The 16,138-nt window shown below is 36.1% G+C and overlaps 1 protein-coding gene across 4 annotated transcripts in view; it reads left to right on the top strand.

The window, feature by feature from the left end:
• LOC110374966 (uncharacterized protein) overlaps positions 1 to 16,138 on the top strand; it is a 415,421-nt gene that overhangs the window by 380,314 nt on the left and 18,969 nt on the right. For all 4 annotated transcript variants that reach the window (XM_064041383.1, XM_049845577.2, XM_049845578.2 and 1 more), the window contains exon 3: positions 14,860 to 14,954. In XM_064041383.1, coding sequence (XP_063897453.1) covers positions 14,860 to 14,954 — 95 coding nt within the window. The remainder of the gene's footprint in view (positions 1 to 14,859; positions 14,955 to 16,138) is intronic.

The raw sequence follows: 16,138 nt of genomic DNA, 5'->3' as shown, positions 1-16,138 counted from the left end.
TTGAGCACGGGAGACCTGGCTGTTCATTTGTTTTTGAAGGATTGATAGGTTTTTGATGGTTGAATTTTTGTTTGTGTGTGGTGAATTTTGAGATTATCTTTTGTGTTAACGTTGTGTAAAGGAATTATAGTGGTGCTTACTAAATGTACGTAAAAAATCTTTAGTTTATTTTTTGAGGCTATTTCCGATAGATATTTCAGTTACTTCTTCTTCTAACAAGACTTTAGGATTTACATTTAAAAAGTAATTAGTAGGTGTCCCTAGTTATCAATTTCTTCAAGAAAATAAGATGTAATACATGTCCAAAAATAAACAAAAGGGTTGTATCTATTCGTAACAAAAAGCTAGGATTTACATAATAAAATTAGCAGGTGTCCCTAAATGTGGCTTCGTTTAAGAAAATATTAAGATATTTCTAAAAAAACAAGAATGCGTCCACACTTTTCAGTCCAATTCACAAGCTTTCCAAAAGAAAAACCCTGAACAAAAAAATCCAAACTTCTTTGAAAGCAAACTTTTTCTATCATCCCAACAATTTGAAGTTGGCTTTCGATCCCGAACTTGGTTGATTGATTGAAGGGACCCCACCAATTACACAGGCTTCAAACTGAACATCTATCAATCAGGAACTACGATAGTATTGCACCCTTGTCTGACGGGACAAATGACAGTCTAGCTAGATGGCCGGGAGATTTTGTTTGTTAGATTGACTTAAGCCTTTCGTGCGCTACGCAATATCTTCGAATACTGAAAATTCTGGTAGGTATTTTGGCGTTTCTACCCAACAGTCGAAAATTAACGTGTGTTGAAAATTTGAGTTGGACAGGCTGTGAGGCTGTTGTGCTATATCCAGTAGCTTTAGAAGCATCAATGTAGGTATTTGACGAGTGTCATATTGCTAAGTTTTCTCACCATGAAATTCTAAAAATATTAGGTCAAAACAACTTTTACGGCTAAAAGATTGACTTCATCATCATTAATTTAAGACCTCTTTTACTAAACACTAAATAATACCTAGTGTGACAATAGCCCTACTATATTTAATTAATCTACAAATAACAATTAACCTGCCCGACACAGCTCGCCGTACTGGGAAGGAGGGAAGGTGCAAAGGGTATAGACCTGCCCTAACAGAAATAGCTCGGTAGTTCCGTAGTTTCTGATCAAATATGTAAACCGACTTCTCTCATATTCCACGAGAAATATTGATGGTCGGCAGTGAACGCCATTTTTGTCGTCTCGTAATATTTTACTAGCTGAACCGACAAACTGTTACCCGTTTTCTTTTGAGCGTATTTCAAAATACCTGTATTTTCACTGTTATCTACTTATATATTTATAGACAGAAGATCTTCGGAAAAGTCGAAGCAATTTTTAAACCATTATGTACTTTTTGATATTCTTAGGCAGATATATAGCTTTTTAGATGTGTACAAAACCCCTTCTAAAACAGTTGTTTTTGTCATCATACAGATAGCCGCAAAACCTGCCCTGAGTTTCTCCCCAACTATGTCAGTTAAAATAGGTACAGATAAAATATAAATTAAACAGTAAAACAATCCAAAATAAACTAACAAACTACCTAAAACATTGCCTAACTTGTTTTCACCATACCCCCAATAAATATTGAAAACTACTATCCCCAAAATATAAAACCATATACCTAAGTACCTAAACTAACTTGGAACCAAACTATGAGTAGGTACACAACAGCGTAACTTGTAGGTACTACACATAATCGGCATACCATCGGCGAGGATCAAACATAGTTTAATTAACTAAGTTATTGTGCTAGTTCGTGCTAAGAGGGTAGGCAGCGAGTGTATTATTATGGAAAATAGGAATAAGTTTGCTGACTAATTTATTGCGGCTCCGATTATAATGTCAGTCAACTAGTTAACGATCACGAAAGGTTATTGGGTCTGCAAAAGGAAACCCCAAAAATCTAACTAGCTTTACTACCAGACTTAATTCAGATGATACCGAAATTTCGCCAGCCTACTGCTTACTAGCAAAAGGAAGATTTATAAGGTAGAACATCACAATATCAATATCAAACTAACCTTGTTATTTCTTCACATGCGGAATTGATTTCAATGAAACCTGGCAGCAATGTACCTAGCTGATACATCAGAATAGAATATTTTGTATCTTGGTGCGAGAAGTATTTCTCCTCAAATGTGAGATCAGCAAAAGCTTATAAAGCCTATTTAAATACTTACAAAAATCAAGCACCCTATACAATTGCTCCACTAAATTTCAACTCCTTACTAGTTCACGCACGCACAACTAGATGGCGCTATTCTAAAACGTACCCCGCAATTACGTTCAGTCCACATGCGCTTAATCCCCTCGTACTCTTAGCAATATCCTACACCATACATACCTACATACATATTCTATAAAATAGTACTCTAAGTCCTACACCATACAGCTTCACCATACTTAAAGACTTTAATGCTAGTACTAGTGGAACGTACTCTTCTGTAGTAATTGGATTTCTTAGAATGTGAGTAGGAATGGAGTATTTTTATATGAAAGATAATAAGGGATTGTGGAGTTTTAATTAGGAGTTCTAAGATGAGAGTTTTCTTTTTTATACCTGATAAGTGTATCATTAACACTGGAATCATTATCTTGATTCTACTTTTAGAGTTGCATGTGTTTCAAGGTAGCTAGGAAAATTCTTGAAAATATTAGTCCAGCAAATTAAGCTCTATCATAAGTTAATGTTATGAGACTCCGAAGATTTTACTACTAAGTATCGCACTCTGAGCCACAAGATACAAGCTGTGCTTAGTTTCTGGCTGAACATAAATGTAAGCATACTGTAAGTTTCTTTTTAGCTAATAAACATTATTTTATTTATTTTTATTTAGCAGCATCCATATTTAACAATATTAAACAGCTATCGAACTGTGTTTTAAAGCGGTCTTACAATAACGAAGTATCAAGCAAACACAAAAAATATGATAATTTTATGTCAACCCAACACTTGCTTGCAAGTAACATCTAAGTTATGTCTAAGCCCATCTTGTATAACTGGTATACTCTCAAGTTAAGCAGTACCTAATTGAATGAAGTTCAATAGCTTGAAACGCCAACTCAGCATAATCATTTTAATGACGAGGGAGTCAAATGTATAGATTCAGTTCAAAGACAGGCCCGCTAAGATTATAATGTTGTTAAATATTTTAGCTTTGTTGAAATAAAAAAGTCTTTGTACTTTAAAATATAGACGAAACTTTAACGATTTACAACTGATCTCAGAAAAATTGCTCGGTTATTTTTGACAAATCAGAAGCCAGAAAGTGTAACTACCAGTCTTACCAAGGGTATCGGATTGCCCAGGTAACTGTGCTAAGGAGGTCAGATAGGCAGTCGCTCCATGTGAAACACCAGTACCCAGTTGCTTCCTTCTTAGACTGGAAGCCAACCCCAACAGACTTGAAAAAGCTAAGCAAATAATGCTGTATTTAAGCCACGCCATCAAACGTTCCCTTGCAAACCGCTATCCCTTATGTTTCCACGACCACAGCGTTAGTGAAACTCCAGTAATTAAGTACTCTATCAGTTCTATTTGTATGAAGATCGAGAGCTTGCCATCAGCATTCATGAGATATCAATTATGACAGACTAATAGCTTATAGCTTCATCTAGCATCCTAATGTAGGAATAGATAAGTTACAGTTTCATAATTATAACTGCGGTATAGTGATTATTATCTTTTGAAAGTCAGTGTTATTTTTATTTATTTTCGTTATTCACACGAGCTGTACATTATTTCAACGTAAACTAAATCTAAAAGATTTATTTGTTGAATTCTACATTTATTTGAGTTAATTATCTCATTTTTATTTCGCTATGTGTTTGTAACAACTATTGACATTGCTTAATGAAAATGGAATATAGGAATAAATAGTCGACGATTCTCATCTAATTTTAATAGATGATTAGGTATAGTAAACAGCAGATTATTTGAAAACATTTTAAGTACCTAACAATGTATATAAAATCGTCCATAAATATTAGAAAATAACGCCAAAGGCCTAAAAGTTACTATAATCATGTAATACATAGACTTGCCTAGTTCCGAAGACTCTTCCCATTCACTTATGTATTTATCTTTTATCAGTTTTTCCAACTAAATCAAGAAGCTACTTAAAAATACAGTAAAAACTAGACACTGAAATAAAGTATTTCATCTCCAACGAGTCGGGGAGAAAATTACCCCTTCTGCACAGAAGCAAAGCTAAAAAAGAAAAAAGATAAAGTTAAATCTGAGTAGTAAGAATGGCGGACTACTTTTATTTCTTTTCTTTTTCCCAAAGGTACATAATTAGCTACCTGTAAGATGATTACCGGTGGAAAAACAGCTTTCAAAGTCTTTGAAAAGGCTTTTAACTTTGGAATTAAAAGAATTAGTGGGAGACACTTTGGAATTTATAAAGGGGTTTCAAAGTTGCTGAAGAATTTACTGTGTTTCTTGTTGGATGTTTGTTTTTTTGCTTGCCTAGGTTTTTTTTTTTGAAGTTGGATAAGTTGGGGCTAAAAAAATACAAAATGTTTTTTGACCCTTAACCTGCTAATTTTGGTATGTCTATTTATATAACTAAAAATATATTTTTAGTTTTTAGGCCTATAAAAGTTCTTTATCAAACACGGTGCCAAAGAGTCTTATGGAGAAGTACCGGTAAGAAACTAAATAGACACTCTTTTCAAAAATTATTTCATACCAAAAAGCAATTTAACATTAAATATTTATATGCATGATAAACTTAAATATCTTTAAAAGCTTTTCTTAAATATCAAAGCAGATTAAAAAAAAAACTCAAAAACACGGATCTCCATTTGTAAAGCCTCATAAAGTATTCCGTTCGTGATGCATCGGACAAATTGACTTCCGGTGTGAGCGAGCCACTTCCGGCGCGGCCGGAAGCACTGCCATATTGTGCTCCAAACAAAATGGCGGCTCGTTAGCAAATGGAGGTGTGGATTAGTCTAGAATGTTGATATCTTAGTCACTTCTTATATCCTGGTCACTCAGGTATTTATAAAAAGATACTTTTATTTTTTTTTTGGATATAGATTAAGTTCTGATTGTTCGAAAGAGATACCGCGGCCCTGGTTCATAAAAGGCCTATGACGGAACACGATGGTTTTTAGTCAGTAAGAGTCTGACACTCCCTCACCGCTGCTAACCCACAGCGGAAGAGGTCAATTGATGATTTTTGATGTCGTTTAAGTTCTTAAAATACTGATGTTAAATAAATCTTATACTATTAAAAATTGTCTCAACAAATGTGCTTACAAAACAATCCAACTGAATTCTCTTTTCTCATAGCACTTAAGGAAAATAAACTTTAACACCTTCAAATTAAAGTTCCAAATTGTACAGCACTTCCCAAAATATTACGTACTCCATTGAGGTAACAGTTGCTACGGAAGCGTAGTCGTTGCTACGATTTCGTAGCAACTTACGTAGCTACTTTAAGCAGTTTGCTACGACTGTGTGAGAATAAAGAGAGAATAATAATTGAAATTGTTTCAAGAAAAAGACAATAATGATACTGTTTAAAATGTGCATATTAGGTAGTTATTGTTATTACATTATTGTTACATCTATTTTTGGATTTAAAGTTAGTTTTATTTATTTTGACCATTTATGTACACAGAAAATTGGTCTGGAAGCCGACCCCAACATGGTTGGGAAAAAGGCTCGGAGGATGATGATGTACACAGAAAATAAAATAAATAGTACAAAGGTAGCTTAATTTTAAATAAACCACTCTTCATTTAAAATCCTATTTATTTTACTTCATATATCAATAACGACACTATATCTAAATATATAAAACTCAAAGGTGACTGACTGACTGACTGACATAGTGATCTATCAACGCACAGCTGAAACCACTGGACGGATCGGTCTGAAATTTGGCATGCAGGTAGATGTTATGACGTAGGCATCCGCTAAGAAAGGATTTTGATCAATTCCATCCCTAAGGGGATAAAATAGGGGATGAAAGTTTGTATACATCTTCTTAGATTTGTACACGCTAATCTTCCGAACTACTGAACGGATTTCAATGATTTTTTCTTTGTTGTATCAGTATTAAGCCTGGTCAACATATAGGCTATAATTTATCTTCGAAACTTGAAGACCTGATGCAGAACTCCAACAGACCAACAAAACTATAAGAGATACAAAAATGGTGCCATGGCAAAAATTGTTTCATGTGATGAGCATTTTCAGCTGAGATAATAAATTTTAAGATCTGGAACACCTGATGTGGAACCCCAAGAGCCCAGCTTCTCTATACCATATACAGGTATGACGTTTTAGCAAAAGTTGTTCAATTTGATAAGCACTTTCTATTGACTTACACAAATTGAAGATCTAAAACACCTGATGTGGAACTCCAGGGGCCCAGCTAGACTATAGCATATAGAGGTATGACGTTTTAGCAAAAGTTGTTCAATCTGATAAGCACTCTCTGTTGACTTATAAAAATTGAACCACACCTACACCTGATGTGGAACTCCAGGAGCCCAGCTAGACTATAGCATATGAAGATATGACGTTTTATCAAAAGTGGTTCAATCTGATGCACTCTCTATTGACGTATAAACATCGAAAATCTGGAACACCTGATGTGGAACTTCAGGAGCAATACTACACTTGAAATGTATAGAAATGAATGTTATGAAATAGGTATGGTGAATCAAAAAAGTAATAAGTCCGTCTTTTAGACACGTATTTTTCTTTTCTCTCTCTCACAAACAAATAATAACGAAGATACAACAACACTTGAATTCACTGCTTAGTACAAATTTTACATACCTAGACGTGGCGTCACGAGCCCCCACTCTCCGACTTTGTTGCGTTATATCTCATTATTATATTGTATGTCTCTTCCAGACCTCGGGACTATAGAGTTCCGAATTTTTGGGAGTCAAACGTGGGGCCGAAGCCAACTCGCTGAAGCCCTTTTGGGACAACTTTAATGAAATGGTGACACAAAACCGACGATTATCCCTTTATACACTATAGAAATGAACCCAAGGACAATCCCCGGTAGACGTCGTTAAAAAAAGACAATCCCCGGTTTTGTGCTAAAATATTGCTAACTATGGAGGAAAACTACTTGGGCTATTGTGATGGGATGTTAGTGGATGACAATGTACCTATTAGGTACATCTAAAAATGGCAGGTGGAGACTCGCCACCTCACTTACTGGGCCCCCGGGAACCAGCCACTGAATAGCATCAAGAGGGCAACAGGGACATGAGCGGCTGAAGGGTGAGGATACCTCGGTGGACTTTAAACGCAGATTACGCGCTCCCTGTGCTTACCATGATGCACCTACCCTCCGAGTAGGGCTACTAATCCTGTTCTAGCGACTCCACTCTGGACGGCCAAGCCAAGCCAGAGGCGTGAGACCTACCCCCGTCATGATTCACTCCGACCGGCCGGAGATGGGGACAGTATACTCTCCCTGGAGAACTCAGTATATATAGCCCCGTGGGTCGCTACTCCCCGTCTCCCAGCCTCAGATGTCCTGCGGTACCTATATCTCATTATTATTGTCGTTATTATCTCAAGAGCCTTTGTCCCAATTATGTTAAGGTCGACTTCCAGTCACGATGCAACTGAGTACCAGTGTTTTACAAGGAGCGACTGCTTAACTGACCTCCAAGACCCGGTTACCCGTTCAACCCAACACCCCTTGGTAAGACGTACTGGCTTCTGACTACCCATAACGACTGCCAAGAATGTTCAATGACAGCCGGAACCTACAGTTTAACATCCCTCAAATGACGGTCATTGGTATCCAAAATATACGTAGAAAGTACATATGAACTTAGAAAAGTTGCATTGGCAGGCACTTGCCAGACCTGGAATCAAAGACGCACGCTCATACTTGAGAGATTGGTTCTCTACCCACTAAACCACCACGACTTCCACTAAGTCACCACGACTTTGTCATCTATTTAATGTTTATTTACGTAATAATACTTGTGTAATATTTTTGCCACACACAAATGCGGACTAATTAGAATCACTACTTTTATCCCTATGGTCACGTCTATTGCGGTTCAGTTCTCAGCGTTTTGTTTAGTCTGCTGTGCTTTTGCTGTTAAAGTACAAAAATTAAGTATATAGAACGTTTCTCTTCGGTCCCTTAAAATTCAATATCAGACTATTCAGATCTTTGATTTTGCTGACCCCGTAGTCGCTGGCATAAGGGACAGGATCCGCGTACGAAGTCGCGGGCAACAGCTAGTGTATTATAAAAAATACCATTCGAGTGCGACTACGCAAAAAGAAATCCCAATTTTGCACGTCTAATCACCATTAAATCATCCATATTACACAATAAATCCAACCCATTACTGTGTAATTACCACCCATTTCCGAACACGGTTAAAAAATCCCCACCCGGCCGCTTGAGTGTCCTTAACCGGGTACACTCCGGGTAAGCCACGCCCACCCGGTGAATTATGTGCCTTGCAGAGGCTATTCTGATAAAACGATCGATTGGAGGAGATAATATTGTAATTTTTGCACGATTTCAATAAGAGGTCTTTGAAGATAGACGGTCAAAAAATTCTGACAAGTGATTCTGACAACTGTACGTGCAATTTATCAGAAACCAGAAGAGTTTTAACGTGTAAAGGGCCGTTTTTTCAATCGCCAGATAACTTCTATTAATGTTAGAAACTGTATATCTTTGACAGCTTTTGTATAGAAAATATGCCAAACCGTTATATTTATTACAATTTTAGAATTTAGTGGCTGTACTACCTACTCACATAGACGAAATTTATGATACAGAGATAAATTCGTAGACAAATTGGGGACGATCTTAATAAGCTTGTCTCAAACACATAACATAAGGGTAAACCTCAAGTCTTAAGTAAACCAACGGGAAACAACAAATAAGGTTATCTCGCTAAAATAATGCCACAGTAACCTAACAATTCATAACACCCCACCCGGCTACACCCGGGTTTTAACCGTGTAATCGGCTGTTAAATATTCCGTTTCTAATACCGCGTTTGTAGTTAATACATAACTACAGTTAGCGAGGGTCATATTAGATAGCTTTACTAATTGTTTGTTAGATAGTTTGTTATTGAAAGTTAGTGGTAAGGTATGAATTGTATATCACGTATAATTCTGCCGGGTTGGGCTTGGTTGAAGGGGTAATTGTCCCTGACAGGGTTGGGGAAATTTATCTGAAGGGTGCTCTGTGTTTTAATAGTTATAAATTCAATTTAATTGTGATAAAGGAAAACTTGTAAGCCTTGGTCAGTTATACATATTTATAATACTCCAGAGTTACCAGCTGTTTCGAGGGAGTCTTTTGAACCATACCTTGCTTTGATTTTAGAGCTACATTACAGAGAAAGAGGAACATACACCTATACATACAAAGATTTGCGTTTGTATCAAAGAATTCGTTAAGCTTGCGATTATAATTTCAATGTCTTATGGTATGTTACATAAGTACTTTTTACCCATACTCTTGTAGAACTTATTCTAAAAAAGCACCGAAGCCGCAAAAGTGGATTTAATAAGTTCGAAAATGTTCAATAACTTTTAGATGAATTTTCAGTGACCGGGCAGAAAATAGTTCTAAAAACTTCAGCTTTCCCTAAAAGTAATTTTAGCTGGAACTATTTCATTCTGGTCGGCGCATCGGCTGGTTCCAATCAATTTGAGTGTTATGTGAATAGCTTTTTGGCGTTATATTTACATTTCTGCCTAGGATTTTCCTAAATATATTTGGATCGGATTCCAGTTTAACTGGATGAAGCTGAGTACTTGTGGTTTACAGTAACCTGGGCAATCCAATAAAATTGGGTAAGACAGTTGTCAGTCTTTCTAGCTTTTGGAAACCCATAACGACTGTCAGATGTTCAAATGACAGCGTGGACTTACCAATTTATCATGTCCTCTAAAACACGAAGAAACTCGTCATGACAAGATCCCATCCACGGTAGATCGCGTCAATCAATCGACCTGTGTTGTTATTACACTTATTCACGAGCTCTTAACTTTCTAACCATAGCACCCAATAACCAAAGTCCCCAAAGAAATTGGGGGACTTCGAGCATCGGCTCTCAATCGATCAAAGCGATAACATTACAACATTATTACTCTTACGACCCTTCAAAAACCCTCATATTTTAGCACCGACGTAGTACGTGAGTGCCGTATATAATTCGTTAAAAGTACCCGCATACTACCGACTAAACAGTCAGCCGAGAGTTGATCATATGATTGGCACACTTTTTTTTAAAAGAATACTTGATTCCAATCATTGTTACCAGTCGGTCTGATACCGGCTAGATACCTGATCTTTGTAATGTGCGTACTACCATTCATCTTCTCATACTGATTTCTGAGCGCAACAAACGGTCGGCCGACTAAAAGTTTGCAGTATGCTTGTACTGTAAGGGTTTCAGAAGGCTTACAGTAAAACCCTCTTTGTTACCATAAAAGATTTTTGTGAAAGCCCTTTTCTTCAATGCAATTTTGTTTGGATAAGGTTTAAATGTATGTGATTCGAATACGTGGGTGCGAACTTTAAGTATTATATCGGCTAAAAATATAAAGGATTAGAGATTTATGGTACTTATAAGGTTTGAAGTTTATGGTATTATTTGATATTTATTGGAAGCGAATTTTCTAAATGGGTAATGATTTCGACTGATTTTGGGATATTTTATAAGAAAATTGCTTCTCCAGAGGCTTTACCTGCACCCCGTGGGAACTACTTACCTCCCTCGAATTAAAAATGGCCTACGTTCTTTTTCAGTCTTTAGACTATGTATGTACCGAACATTAAATCGGTTCAGTAGAAAGTTTCATATTGTTATCCTAACTTTCAATAAAATTAAAACACACTCATAACTCCTATACAGAATAGGAGAAAGCAGACTTTCTTTCTTTGTTCACAACAAAGTTTCAAATAAAATACTGTAACCAAAATGTACACTTGTACATTACGGTGCGACGTGCAGGGTGCGGGGTGAAGGATGGGGGGGGCGGACAGTCGCGGACAAAAGCGGGAAGCTTTTAAAATGATTCGCCGTGCTAAACGTCACAAGTGTTGCCAACTGTATTACGTGATGTCAGGACAGGGTTGCCAGATGAGTGTGGCTTATTTAATTTTAATAAATTGTTTAATAAACTTAATATTGTTATTGTTTTTGACTGCGTTAGCTATACACTTACTACTAAACTAGTCACTTTTACGACTGCTAATCAAATATTTCGTATGATTAATTGGTTATTTTAAAATAAAACATACATGTATTCACCCTCTAAAACCTAGCACACTTTTAAAAAAATATTGTGGCTCAACAATATAAATAATTCATTTCTTTATGAATGTCTTTCATATTTTTTTTTTATTAAAAAACCTAGGAAGAATTTTCAATAACATTTGAAAACAAAAAGCCTGACCCAGCTTATTATTATATTAGAGTGACACCCCTGGCGTGTCATCTGACAGATGGCAGATGGTGGAGTCATAATATCAGTGTGACACTCAGCAATTGTATACAGACGCTTTATGAAAGTATTATATCAATTTCATATAATTGTTGTGAAGGTTTCAAAGTTATGTACTCGTAATTTTGATAATCAAGTGAATTACATGATGATGATGCTTTTGCTTTAAAAAGTGACTTCAAATCATTTTGATATTTGAGCATTTTGTCTATTCATCATCAAGATTTCCATAAATAGTAAAAACTCTGAGCAATCAATCCTTGCAAAGAAAAAAGATAGTTATGTTTTGCCTTTCATAAAGAATACCTAAGACTTTACAAGGCAATAAAATTGGTAACCAATTACCAACCCTGTCTTACCTAGCAGTTAGACAAAAGAACCTAAGTACCTCTATTTCACGCCATTATTTTCTTGCAAAACCAGGTGCACTCCAAAAACAATTAACCAAACTACAATTACACAGTTCAATTAAAATCACAGAACTCCACTATTCCCCAACTTACGCTACACACGGACACTTAAGTTGTCTAACACTACATCACTAGAAGTGCTTCCTAGTTAATTAATTAGCTCCGTGTAATGGGGTCAAATGCTTGAGATGTAGGGTCAACTGCGCCCACCAGTCGGCTGTAGGCACATCCAGTATGTGGTCCATCGACGTTGAGTAAGAAGGTCGTTATGGGAAATGATGGTGCCATAATTAGGTAACAAACGATAATGAGTATGGTGGTGCAAATTCTTAAGTAACCTGGTAATATATCTGACGATTTATTTTCCTAAGGCTGTAGGTAGACAGAATTTAATACCTACGAGGTTCTCACATTACATAAGTATACCTAATGTGAAATATTAGAGAATGCATGTAAAAAAATAACATTAAATCTATACCTACCTACGTAGTTACACAATATTTATGTATGTTCAAATAAAGATTGATTTCAATTTGATGTTCCTAACGTTGGTTTTATAGATTTCAAAGTCCGACTTATATAACTCAATCCGCTAGTGTAATATTGCTGTAAAACCAAGCGACAGCTTATTGGCGCTCGGAATGTGTTGCTTTAATCGTTCGGTTTTAGATCGCGCGACTAAAATCCGAACCGAACGATGCACGAGAGATGTCACTTTGAAAAACTGGATGGAAAATCCGCCAGTGTGGACACTCTGCACGTTTTCACACATTCAGCTCCTTTATTATTGTCCACGCGTAACTACAGTATGTAGTTACAGCAGCTAAAGCTGAGTACCCTTCAGTGATTGATGGAGGGACCCTCGCAACTAGCATACATAGTGGGCTTGTTTTGTACCACTACTAAATTAAGACCCTACTTACTGAACATGATTTTACTGAAAAGGTTACGCGCGAATATTGTTTGGGAGTTTGTTGTAAAAACGTGTGGTGTATAAATTTTGACCTTCAATTCATATATGTAACAAATCTCACGAATTACTCTATAAAAGAAAATTACTCTACTACTTACTTTTTACTCTATGAAGGACGCGGCAGAGCAGTGATTTTCCTTAGTCTGAAAAAAAAAAACATATTTTTAATGTTGGTTAAAAACTAGATTACCAAGCAAAGGGCCTGTTGTTTATTTTGAGCGTATTAAAATAAAATAACTTATAAATCGTCAAGGTAAAAGCAAAATCAGATTTTTACTCAAAAAGGAAAAAGTCTTATAATTTATTTATAGCCAACCCATGTATGTATGCCTTGATCCCTTTTCTTAACCTTGAGGGTTCAAGCTACATTGGCACATCAACTAAAGCTATTTTCACCAGTTTGACAAGACCCAAGGATATTTTACGGACATGGAGAACCAAATGACTAGCGGAGGTGCCATAACGGAAAATCGCCTTAGAAAATAGCGCGCCAAAATCTAGATGAGCGGAGGACGAGGAACGTTACTGCGAGAACGTTTTCGCCCTTAAGCGCCTTCTTTGAACCCTACCATTTTTTGTCTAACCAAAAATCGTTGACAGATGTGTCAAAGAACCTGAACGCCTCGTTAGTTCACTCGTAGCTGATCATTTTAGTCATGCCCACCGTACGTATTTGACCTAAAAGAAGGCGCCTGACCTACCTGCATTATGGCATCTCCGCTCACCTTTCCTTACTCCGTGTCTAAGGTCGTTTCAGTAAGGTACCTTTCTCCCATATTAGTTGTAATAAAACCCCCGTAGTTTCCACGCTGCTGCAAATCGCTTTTTGTAGGCAGTTTGGAAATAAAGCGGGTTACACACGCAATTTGTTTAAGACTAAAGATATTTGAGGAGATTTTCACGTGAAATTCTCGGGTGTAGTTTTGGGAAATGTCGGTTAGAGAAGACTTTAACAGCGTTGCTCAAAAGATATTTAGTTTTAAGTGGAATTGAAAGTGCAGGCTTTTTCTTGTATAAATAACGGCCACACACATATCGTATGCATCTACCAATTACGGTGTCTGAGAATAACTTTTGATTAACAATATCTTTAACTTGAAAATGATTTAACAAGCCCCTCTCAGTTAGATATTGCTCTCAGATTGAGTTGACTCTCAATTCAGATGTTTTTTATTTGTCTTTTTTCCAACAAATACGTCCTAATAGTTGGAGAGTTTAGGAGGATATATACAATGTGTCCCGGGGATAAGTGTCCGCCCGAAAATTTTTGAATATTTGTACAAAATTAAGGATAATTTCCTTTATATTTGGGACTACCGCCTTTGGCTTTTTTTTAATGATTTTTTTATTTTTTTTAGTAAATACTGTGACGTGCTGCAGTTTTTTTAAGATATTTCCTAAGTTTTTACATCTTTTTAAATTCTTTTTTCTTTATTGACTAGCCGACATCATAGTTTATCAAACATAACAAAAATGTAATAAAACATTTAGTAGAAAAAAAAGAAAATAAAAATTCAAAGAAAATAACGCCTTTTTTTCAGTTTTTCCAAAATAAGTCCAATAAATGCCCCCTTAATATCACTTTCTTTTAATTTATTAATAAACTACATGATATTTCCTACAATAGCTCAGAACAATGTTTGCTTCTATTTCAAACAAATGCAAAAATACAGTCAGTTGAAATTTGACTCCTACTCGGTAAAAAAAGAGCAAAGCCTGTTATTAACAGGCCTGACAATAAATTTTTTTTTATGATTTTTTGCAAAAATATAAAAGAAATTATCCTTAATTTTGTACAAATATTCAAAAAATTTCAGGCGGTCACTTATCCCCGGGACACATTGTATATATTGATTGAATTTTGATAAACGTTTTTAAGATCACATGTAATTTACCAAATATCATACTGAACAATATATGAAATTTAATGTGATAATCAATTGTTTCAGACGAGGAGCTGGTCTTCAGAGACAGATGGGGTGGGCTCACGCTGTTCAACGTCAAGAACTTCACCACCAGACTTCTCATGAATAATTCTACATTCGTAAGTACATCCTTGACTATAATTCTTTTTGTTACAACTGGTAATAGATGCAAGTTGACCCCGCCCAATTTCATAATAATGTTGTTCGATTTGCATGAAAAATGATGTGGATAATTGTAGTTTTAGCTCTCGTAAATGTTAACTTAATAGTTTTCACAACTGGTTTTGCCTGCATCCCGTGGGAACTATTTCGCGCACCTGGATAAAATACATACTGTCTACCTAGCTAGATGAACGGGCTATCCTTCCTAAATAAATGAGCCATTTACCTGAAGAGTTTTCCAATTGGTCAATTTCAACTTGTAATTTTGAATAAATTGCTACACAATCACAAACTACACTTATAAATGCAGTTTAAAACCGCAATCTATAACATCAAACTGTCAATACAAAATATTTATTTTCAAAGCAAAACTCAACGACAGAGTACTTTCATTAAAAGCACTTCACTTTGTACTTACTTTGGTTTCTTTGGTTCAGTTCAAAGACTTTGACAACGAGCCTTTGTGTCATAAGTTGATTTTCTACAGTAGTATTGGTTTCTGTTAAATAAGTTTCTAATAAATGCCACTTTAAGAGGGCTTTTTTGTCGTTTTTACTGACTGCAGTTTATTGCAATTGAATTAAGTTCGTTATTTTAACGATGCAAAGTTTTAAGAAAAGACAAGGGGCCAAGAAACTTTGTAATGCTCTTTAAAAGTAGTAGTTTTTTTTAATCATAATTATGTTGGGATCAGTTTTAATAGCAGCTGCCAGTGTTTGTGAGTGACTGGCTATCTGACCTCCTCACTCTCGTCGTGGTATTAAATATAGTCACTCATACACTAAGCTTAACTTAAGAAGCATCTAGAACATCTATACGTATGATACGACCTCGGTAGCTGCTTACCTCGCGTATATAAATAGCTAAGCGATAAGCAGCACGTGGGTGTTCTTAGATCATTTTACTGACTGGAGACGCCTTTGCCATGCCTTACCCTCCGAAGGTACGAATACACCTACTGGAACTGGGAATTGTACGTGCAAGTTACCGCGGCCCTGGTAAACCAAGGACACCAGAAGGAACATGGTGGGATTAGACTCTAGTCAGTAAGACTCTAACACGTTGCAAACACAGTGGAAGGGTTCATTAGTATATGTATGCGTTAAGTCTACGTGTGATAGAAAATATATGCATCACTGCA

The sequence above is a fragment of the Helicoverpa armigera genome, chromosome 25 (assembly GCF_030705265.1).
Source record: "Helicoverpa armigera isolate CAAS_96S chromosome 25, ASM3070526v1, whole genome shotgun sequence".
NCBI classification, from domain to species: Eukaryota; Metazoa; Arthropoda; class Insecta; order Lepidoptera; family Noctuidae; genus Helicoverpa; species Helicoverpa armigera.
Note: the sequence above shows the minus strand (reverse complement) of the source record. Positions and strands in the feature narration are given on the sequence as shown.